This window comes from Lycium ferocissimum, chromosome 7, assembly GCF_029784015.1.
Source record: "Lycium ferocissimum isolate CSIRO_LF1 chromosome 7, AGI_CSIRO_Lferr_CH_V1, whole genome shotgun sequence".
In the NCBI taxonomy this organism is placed as follows: Eukaryota; Viridiplantae; Streptophyta; class Magnoliopsida; order Solanales; family Solanaceae; genus Lycium; species Lycium ferocissimum.
This window is the reverse complement of record NC_081348.1, coordinates 14,710,043-14,720,249: the sequence shown is the minus strand read 5'-3', so window position 1 is coordinate 14,720,249 and position 10,207 is coordinate 14,710,043. Positions and strand designations below refer to the sequence as shown.

The window sequence follows — 10,207 nt, the reverse complement described above, 5'->3', positions numbered from 1 at the left end:
ATACATTTAGCAGATTTCCTTTTGACTACTTTTGACCGATTAATATAGTAAAGTTAATTTGAGACCTTAAAGTTTTGTTGCCCGCGGTCCACTGACATGCAGCCCTTTGTCGTTCCGATTCGTGGAAAAAAGAAAAAAAAACAACAACAACAACAATTAGAGCCGGCCTTGTTATTTACAGTCGCGAAATTAAATGATTTCTAGACCAACATATTCAATAGTAACGCTAAACATAGATAATCACACACAGAACGCCCAAAAAGGAAAAAAACTCGAAATTTTATTTGATAATTCTCACAAAATACGGCATTTAATACGTAAGCTCAGCTTATTTAGTACACAGAGTAAGAAAAGTTCTCACTGTATTTTTTCCCATCTGAGAAAACACAGTTTATTACATGCAAAACAGAAGTGCAAAAACTCTGAAGATAACATGTACATACACACAAAGCAGAAAAAGACAGTTACATTCCAACAAATTATTTGCTATATATGTAGCTCACACCAAAGAAATGCCTTCTATCATCCTTAAACCACTTCAATTGACCCTGCAAAGAAGTAACAATGTAAAAATTATCAGAAAATATGCGGATAGGTAAGATGAAAGGACAAGGAAGAAATAATTGGTTTGTATCCCTTTCATCGTTGGCTGATGATAATATTGCCCAACGAAAATTCATCATTTTAGTGCAAATATTTGTGGTTATGGACATCTTATCACGTGCTTTAATGTGTCTACCTCATCTGACATGGCTATTTTTCTTTTTTTTGGGGCTGTATTTGGTACTAAGAAAGTTATTTTTGAGGAAAATTTTTGCTTGTAGTCAACCACAAGAAATAAAAATGTTTTCTACTTAAAAAAGAGGGATAAAGCTTGTTACCCCCGTACTATACACAAATTTCTTACAACCTTACCTTTCCTAAATTACCCCTAAACTTATTTAAAACGGAATAATTACCCTACTTAAACGCCGAATACGCTTCATATGGGAGAGTGACATACACTCTCCTTGCACATGTGTATTTATTTATTTTCTTCTTCTTCTTTTTTAATTTTTTTAAACGTGTTAATTTTTTTAAAAATAAAAATAAAAAATTAAATTTTCATTAAAAAAAATGAGTTTTAAAACCCGTTTTTTTTTAATTTGAAAACTTGATTTTTTTTAAACCCATTTAAAAAAAAAAAACTAAAAACATGGATTAAAAAATTGAATTTTCTTTTAAAAAATGATTTTTAAAACCCTTTTTTTTAAAAAAAAATTGAAAATTTGTTTTTTTTTTAAAACCCGTATTTGAAAAAGAAAAAAAAATTGAAAAATGATTTTTTTTTTAAATATGGAAAAATGGATTTGTTAAAAATATGGAAAACTTGATTATTTTTTTAAAATGTCTTTAAAAATCTTGATTTTCATGATTTCATTTTCTTAGTACACTTTTATTTTTCAAATAAAATTCTGTTTTTCTTGCCAAAATGTGAAAAAAAAGGCTGAATTTTTATAAAATTTTGAAAAAATTAATTATTTTCTTAACATGTGGAAAACCCGTTTTTTAAAACTAAATGTGGAAGACTATATTTATTTTCAAATTTTAAGAAAATGCATTTTTAAGGAAAAAAAAATTAAGTTTTCCCCTTTTTTTAAAAGAGAGTGAAACACACTCTCCTTGCCATCGGCGTTTAGGGGTAATTATTCCATTTTAAATAAGTTTAAGGGGGTAATAGGGCTCAAGAAAAGGTAAGGTGTGTCGTAAGAATTTTGATAAGAAATATATGTGCAAAAGTTTTTTTAATTCCTTACAACTATTTAAGCCTTTAATTTCATTCATTTGCTTCAATCAACATTTAGACATTATTATCAATCTCTAATACTAAGTTTTATCAGAACACTATTCAATTTGTTAATATTGTTAATTTGTAGAGTAATATATGTGCATTCTTTTCGAACGATATTTTTCACCCACCAACTAAACAAAGATCATTTCCTAAAAATATATTCTAGTTAACATTTCTTGAAAAATATTTTATAAGAAAAATGACTTTAATTAAGGGAAGAGTAATAGTACTTGGTGCAATCAACACTGGGTGAGATAGGGACGGACAAGGAGATTCCACAATTCTTAGGAAGACCCTGTGCTAGTTGACCATTTATTTTGATCTTTTGATATGCATTCTTGAGACAAGTGCATGCAGCCTGTCTATCTGCTGTAGTTGCAGCAGCAGATGAAAGAGATTGACAACCAGCACAGCAAGGTTGTGGTGGCTTCCCACCAGTACCTTGTAAATAGCTGATGCATGGCTTAACTTTGCTAATCACAGTGCCACAAGAGATAGCACCTTCTGAAGTTGGTGCAAGTAAGAGAATTAGCAGCATAAATAATAGGGCCATGATCAATGGTACTGCTTTTGCTTGGCTTGAAGAGTTCATGGTTAAAAGACCACACTACTACCAAAAAAAGACTTTAGACTTAGTTGAACTTGTTGCTGAGACTCTTATTTTGAGCCTGCTTTTATAGATGAGATTTAAGAAGGCTCACTATCACAAGAAATTTATAAAAATGAAAGAAATGTTTGGTTTAAGTGATTGAGTGCAAGAAATGATGGAAAATTATTTATGTATTTTCTTGGTTAAGATTGTGTACAGTTCTCTGGAAAGTCAATGTTTGGTGCAGTCGATACTGAGGCAAGGAACTGTCATCTATTCAACATAATGGCCATTTTCCATTCACTTGTCTACTGGGAAAAGGTAATTAATTGAATAAACTCACAAATTAACCTCTTCTAACAGAAAAGAATACACCCCCGTTAAGGTTGCCAGGTATAACCCACTGTCTGCAAGAGTTTAGGTAATTAGTGTCGGCCTATTATCACAATTAGTCTTGTAAGCGAGTTTTAATTAATCTAATAATGTGGTGCTTTTAAGGCTTTACTTTTTTTTTTTTTTTGACACCCCTTACTAAAGGATGCCTTTATCACAGTTCGTTGCGTATTCAGTCTCAGCTGTCTTCTTTGCGCTCTTATCCAATTAATAACAAAAAAAAACAAATATTACTCCCTCCGTCTCATAATAAGTGTCATCTTAACAAAAAAAAAAAAAAATTATCTAATAATAAGTGTTACCTTAGGAAATCAAGACATAAATTGACTCGATTTTTTCAATTCTACCCTTAGACAATAAAGTAACATCTAAATGATGATTGGAAAAGCCACATAGTAACTTGGTATTGTTGGATTTCCAATGTCAAAAGGTTTACCTCTTGTGCAATCTCTAATCAAAAGATAAAAGCAATTTATTTTTATTTTATAGGGGTAATTTGATAAACTTTATATGGCATTATTGACTTCTTAATATGTATGTTTTTGGCTAAGGTAACACTTATTAGGGAGCAGAGGGAGTACCAATCATAACAAGTAACATTAAGCTGGAGTTGGCAATTCCAATGGCAAGGTCTAGAATCGAGCAGGGTTTTATACAAGGAAAATTAATCTGAAAAAATCCACTTGGATGAAGTCGATATGATAATACATACTTTGCTTTAATGTTAAGATATGGCATTGCTGAAAGCCTCTAGAAAATGGATATCTCAACTTTTTAGCATAAAATTCTCACAAGGATGGCTCAGTTTTATTTCTGAATTCTGGATCATTCACATGATTAACTATCTGGACTGTCAAATACTTGATTCGTTGTTTCTCTTTTATTAGGTAAATATGTTAAAAAGAGCGTTTTCCAACTGCACCAATTACCAAAGTAATTGGAACTTGCAAGTAATCCAACTCTAGGGGCAAACTCATTAAATGGATCAAGTGTCACAAGATTGAAGTTCTTGAATTTATAAGTCATTACGTGTACAAATTTTTACTAATTTAATCATTGAATCTTGCGTTAGAAGAAATTGCTTAATTGTTTTAATGATATTAGGATGCAAAAGTCAGTACGCAATAACATAGTGATAGCAAGGGAAGTTAGAAAAGAATAGAGAAAATAATGTACAGAAACACGTAAAAAGGGAAAGAGAAGGAGAAGTGAAACCAGCAGTGTGTGGCTCTGTGAAGTTTATCCACATTTAATTTAGTGGAGAAAGAAAAGAGATAATCGTAGTTGAATAGCTCTCTGTTTTAATTCTTACATCCCCTTCAAAATTTAACAATAGAGATCATTCTAATTAATGTTACCAAGCATTGAGCAACATGATATAAAGTCCCTATCCCTTTCACTTCCCCAGTATCCTTTATTAGAACCAAACAATTGCTAACTTCACCGATGGATGTATTTGGCTTTAAGCTAATGCCATCCCCTTTCTTTAGCCGTGTCTTTGTTTCTTTTTTGTTTTCACTTTTTTGTACTAAGTTCTTTATATGTCATAATCTGTGAGCTTGCATTCTCCACCTTTTATGTCATCACAGGAAGTGCATTCTGCGGAGAGTCTGCTGCAGCTAATTTCATAGAGTAGCATCCTCGCAAGTATATAGGTTGGAAAAACAGCTATGTAAAAAATTCTCAAATTCATTTGCTTAGTAAAATCTCAGTAATGTGGCGACAATAGAAGGTAGTATTACAATAAGAAACTGACTTTGAATATAGAAGATATTACAGATAAATAGCCCTCTTTTCAGTTTTGAATGTAACACTGAGAGGAAGTGGAAAACAAACTGAGAAAAGACACCAGTACACACTGATGAAGAATCAGCTAGTAAATGGATGAACTGTGTTACACATGCCTGGGTTTTTTAGACACCAAAGTGGCTGAATCGGTTCAGCACCTATTCCCCTAGCAACCATTCTGTACCTCCATTCATTCAGTCGATCAGTAGCCTCTGCATATCTCTTCATTCCTGTTTCATCGCAATTCCCTGACCACAATGTTTCTGCCATTGCCGATGCTCTTGGCCAAATTCGTGAGTCCATAACAGTTGAATCAGCTTGTTCGGACCATAATGCTACTTCCCCTCCAATTACCAATTGAGCCTCCTTATCAGTCAGGCCATAGGTTATATCATAGTTGTAAATGGTTTCCCAGGTCTTAAAAGGACCGCACCAGGATCCACCATCGCCTTGGTCAATACCTGGTAGCTGGTCATAGCGGCTGTCATTTCCAACGAAGCCCCCATGGCCACAATCCAAGTAATAGTAATCTGCAGACGACACAATGACACGGTAGCCAGAAGTGACAAGCTTTTTTGTATTGCTTGGTCCATTATTCCAAGTCTGCATAATAACATTCTCGGGAGGAAGCAGAGATGGATTCACTTTCACATTAGCATTCAATATAACATCCTCCCAGTACACCACCGTACGGTTGAGTGAGAGGATTTCAGGTAAGGTATTATTGATAAACTTCTCGAGTAGCTGACTGAGAGTTCCATTGCTAGCAACAAACTTTTGGATTGATGGATCAGTATTCCAACAGGCTGAATTGATCTCATCTGCTCCTGCGTGAAAGAGTGAATCTGGAAACATGGCAATAGTATCGTGGATGACATTCTTGGCAACTTCATAGGTCTTGGGAATCAAGGGATTCAGTTGACCAGTGCCTGGTTCAGCTGCAAGAGCTGGACCACCAGCAGGCCACCAGAACATATTTGCACAAGTGACTATCTCAGGGTAAGCTTCAGCCCAAGATCCTGTATGTGCTGCAATATTTGCAAAATCATCCAAACTTCAGACATTTAAGTGTTAGCAATAATCTTTTTCTTCTTTCCTATTTACACAAAGGTATCAATATCATATTCTATGGTTAACAAAAGAAATTTACGTGCTTTACGACATGATATTACCTTCTTCTCAGGAGGATTATAGCATTTTGCCTCTGATTTAGATTATGGTATTTTGGTGAAGTAGCATAATATCAATTCTAGACATATTAATCTAGAATTTATAGTCATTGACACGCAATGTAGAAGAAAATTGTCAATGCTACAAAAGGAAATCCACCATAAATGGGGCTAACTATCAAGATTGAGATCGTCAACCTTCTAAAATCTCGTTCACATACTCATTGAAAGTATCAATCATTTTCTCCTACATTTTTGTACATATATCGAACGATCTTTTACTGGTATTGAGAAGAGTACTCAATGCGCTAGAATCCTCATTTTCTCGTGTTTCACTCTCCAATTGTGAGATCTTCAAACTATTTACGCCTAGTCACAGACCAAGCCGGTTTATTCAGTTCAAAAGCTAGCGCTCCCTCTTGCTCGTATGAAGCTAATTGAATTGTTATTTCACAACGCTATAACATTTTCAACTTAGAGTAAAGCTATGTCTACACTGAAATGACAGAAGAGAAACAAGGTTTCGACTCTAGCTGAGCCTAAAGGTTTTTTCCCATCAATTGTTCCATGTGTATAAAAGGTTATTCACACCTTTTCATTTGATTGATCTAAGTTCATGCAATTTATTAATAAAATAAATACTTTTTTTCTATTCATTTTTATTATTTAATCTTTAATTACTCCCTCCGTCTCAATTTAAGAGTCTCGCTTTCCTTTTTGATCTGTTAAATTTATTAAGTTAACAATTCAAACATCTTAGATAACAAGTTTATAACCACAAGATTCAAATGACACTGCAGTACATTATACACATCTTTACTTTAGACCACAAGATTCAAACTCTTTATTTTTTAAACTCTATAATTAGCCAAACTAAGGCACTTAAATTGGGACGGAGGAAGTATTTATTTATTGCATTATGTATTAAAAGTTATAAATTAATCAATGATCCCCATGTTATGATAAATTAATACTCTTAATACTTCCAAAAGTCCAATTTTGTTCCTTTTCGGGGTTACCTAGAAACCAAAATTATCCACAGATTATTATATTCAACTTGTGCATTGATTGTATAATGTGCATATATCCAAAAAGTAAATTACCAGGCATGTCAATTTCAGGTAAAACCCTAACACCATATTCCAATCCAAATTCCACGATCTTCTTCACATCCGCCGGCGAATACATCATCTCATTCCCATACGCTCCTTTTCCGGCAAGCTCCGGCTCCGATGGAAACACAATCGGAAACGAATGTGAATCAGTTATATGCCAATGAAAAACATTCAGTTTATTCATACTCATAGCTTTAATTAGCCTTAACAAATCATCAACTTCATAGAAGTTTCTAGAAGTATCCAACATCACACCTCTGTGCATAAAAATCGGCGAATCGTATATATATACGCCGGCAGCAACGGCGAGTTTGGTAGGATTTGCGTATACGAGTTGTGAGAATGTTTCGAGTCCTCTCATAGCTCCCCATACGGTAACGGCGTTAATGTAAGCTGTAACGGAGTTGTTTGAAGGAGTTGAGAGAGTGTAGGATTCGTTAACGCCGTGAGATAACGGTGAAGTGACGTCAGAAACGGAGATGATGAGGTGGAGTAACGGAGTTGATGAGGTTAGGTTGATGGATGGGGTTATGATGGGATGGTGATGTTCGGTGAGGATGACGTGGCGGTAACGGTTAACGGCGGGAGTTAGGTAACGGTGGTTAGGGTGGGAGATGGTGAAGTTTGGTGAGAGGAGGATGGATTTTGGGCTGGGCCAAAGGAATGTTGTGGGCTTGGGCCAGATATTTATTGGGTAATTTGTAGTAGCTGTTGATGTTTGAGGAATGAAGATGAGGAATAGTAGTGGAAGGAAGGAAAAGAATGTGAATGTGAATGTGAATGTGAATGTTCTCTCTCCACTCATTTTGAAGGTGAGAAATGAAATGACTTTGAATTCCAAGTAAGCCATTCAAAGAGTATTTATATGTTTTGCTAAATATTAAATGTAGAATATGAGTATGTGGTTATTACTTTGGAGAATGGTGAGTTTGTTTGATTATGTTTGGAATCTATCTTGTGGGTGGAATGGATGGAAGGACTGTATAAAGAGTTGACTTGGTTACTTTCTTTTCAGCTTTAAAAGTCTTTCCTTCTAATTTGTTGGTTTGTGATTTGGATATCAAGTGACTGAAACTTCAATGTTTTTTCACCCTTAGGCCTATGGTAATTAAATTTTCACGTGATCATACAATATGAGAACATGAGGCATTTGTTCTTCTTTGGTTTTTTGGATTACTGTCTCCCGTCCTAAATAATAGTCGTTAAATGATAGTTTAGACAAATATTCTTTGGTAAATGTCCTTTTTTGTAATTTGGTGCTTATTATGCTGGTAACTCTAGCTTAAGCATGAATCAGAATTACCTTTTTGATGGGATAATGGAAAGCGTTCACCTTTACTTTCTCGTATTGACTAAGTATTTGGTTTTGGTTATTGAATAAGGTGCAATTAACAAAAAGTAAGTAAGAAGTCAAGGCATTTAACCTTACTTTTAAGTTTATAAACAACTCATGGTTAGTGAAACAAATTAGATGAATGAAACAAAGGTTAATCAACAGCCAACAAGAGGTAATTCATGTCAATGCAATTTGAATGAAATCCAAAATAGTACTAATTTAATTGAGAAAGGACCAAAAGGACAGATCAATAAACCCAATTAATTTACAGAGATTGCAGGCGAACAGCTAAAGATTAGAAAAAGTAGTTGTCTCCTAAAATGCCCAGACGGCTGCTAATTTTTATTGTACTCTGTTTTTGACTTGTTCTATTTTTTGGATCGGCTTTTGATTTTTGTGCTTAAGAGTATTACACTGCTACTTTATTGGGTGGGCCAACGGAATGTTGTGGGCTTGGGCCAGATATTTATTGGGTAATTTGCAGTAGCTGTTGTTGTTTGAGAAATGAAGATAAGGAATAGTAGTGGAAGAAAGGGAAAGAATGGGAATGTTCTCTCTCCTCTCATTTTGAAGGTTAGAATTGAAATGACGTTGAAGTCAAGTATTTATAAGATATTTTGTTAAATAAGTACTGGCCATTTTACTTGTTTTGTATTGACTCAGCACACTCCTTAAGGAGTTACAAATAAAATGACAATTTTCTTATATCAGCACTAATTATTATTTAGTCACCTAATGATTGAAATCAATCAAATATATTTTAAAAGTTGTTGGCTACTTATAATTTCTTGAAGTTTTCAACTCTATAATTAATAATAAGGGTAAAGGAGCGAGTATTAGATTTAGAGTATGAGTATGTGTGTGTTTGTTGAATCTTGTAATATTACTTTGGAAAATGGATAGTTTTGTTTGATTGTCTTTGGAGCAGTGTTTTAAAAGGCGAGGGCGTAAGGTGGGGCGTTTTACGTCTACCTCAGTGAGGCGTAAGCCCCGAGGCACGGGGTGTAAGCCCCGTGGGGTTTTAATTTTTAGTATTTTATAAAATGATATAATTATAATAAATACTTTTAAATAGGTAAAACAGCGTAAAAAAATTGAAGAAAACTATAAATAAGTGATATATATATATATGATCCACCCCCACAAAAAAACTAATTAGAACAATCTATTATACGATACTTACAAGTACAAGTGACTGCTCGTTACTTTTTTTGAGATAGTAGAAGACAAGATAAATAATTGGAAAAGAATATATATTAGGCATTCCAGCAATAAAAAAAAGGTCTTAACTTTTAAATTTAATGTTTCGCTTTTTAAAATATTTGAGTAATTACTTGTTGACTTTTGAGAATTTGGGCATTATATTAAAGACTTATTTAACAAATTTCGTTTAAGTTTGAAGAGTTTTACGGCTTACGCCCCACACACAAAAAAACTCGCCCCAAATGCAGGCGTACGCCCCCGAATGCCGGGCGTATGACTTTGAGACTTTCGCCGCGACCCATCGCCCTGCGCATTTTTCGTACGGGCAGAATACGCCCCGAAAACGCCTTTTAAAACACTGGTTTGGAGTCTGTCTTGTGGGGTGAACTATGGAAGGTCCGTATACGGACTTGACATAGAGACTTACTTTATTTTCAGCTTTATAAGTATTTGCTTCTAATTTGTTGCTTTGTGATTTGGAATTTTGAATATCAAGTGACTGAAACTTCAATGATTTTTTACCCTTATCAAACAAATATTCAGGTGATCATACAATTTGAGAACTTGAGGCATTTATTTGTATCAAATAAATATTCACGTGATCATACAATTTGAGAACTTGAGGCATTTATTTGTATCAAATAAATATTCACGTGATCATACAATTTGAGAACTTGAGGCATTTATTTGTTCTTTTAGTTATTTTTGACTATTCTCTTTACTCCTGAATATTAATCTCTTTGACCAATTAAATTTGTTCCAAAATATTCTTAATTACAATAT

The 10,207-nt window shown here is 33.9% G+C and overlaps 2 protein-coding genes across 2 annotated transcripts; both read right to left on the bottom strand.

Moving 5' to 3' along the window:
- Positions 1–255: 255 nt before the first annotated feature.
- Positions 256–2,485, bottom strand: LOC132063465 (non-specific lipid-transfer protein 1-like). Its single transcript, XM_059456011.1, has 2 exons — positions 2,062–2,485; positions 256–548 (listed from the first exon to the last, which is right to left on the bottom strand). Exons 1-2 carry the CDS (start codon positions 2,421–2,423, stop codon positions 539–541), a joined length of 372 nt encoding a protein of 123 aa, XP_059311994.1. The 5' UTR covers positions 2,424–2,485; the 3' UTR covers positions 256–538.
- Positions 2,486–4,532: 2,047 nt separating this feature from the next.
- On the bottom strand, positions 4,533–7,807 carry LOC132063463 (beta-hexosaminidase 2). The gene is made up of 2 exons (XM_059456008.1): positions 6,874–7,807; positions 4,533–5,629 (listed from the first exon to the last, which is right to left on the bottom strand). The coding sequence occupies exons 1-2, from the start codon at positions 7,733–7,735 to the stop codon at positions 4,683–4,685; spliced, it is 1,809 nt and encodes a 602-aa protein (XP_059311991.1). The 5' UTR covers positions 7,736–7,807; the 3' UTR covers positions 4,533–4,682.
- Between the last annotated feature and the right edge of the window lie 2,400 nt (positions 7,808–10,207).

Coding starts and splice junctions, on each gene's coding strand:
- LOC132063465 (XM_059456011.1), bottom strand. CDS start 2,423: ATGAACTCTTCAAGCCAAGCAAAAGCAGTACCATTGATCATGGCCCTA.
- LOC132063463 (XM_059456008.1), bottom strand. CDS start 7,735: ATGGCTTACTTGGAATTCAAAGTCATTTCATTTCTCACCTTCAAAATG. Junction 5,630..6,873: donor ACCTGAAATTGACATGCCTG/GTAATTTACTTT, acceptor CAAATATTGCAG/CACATACAGGATCTTGGGCT.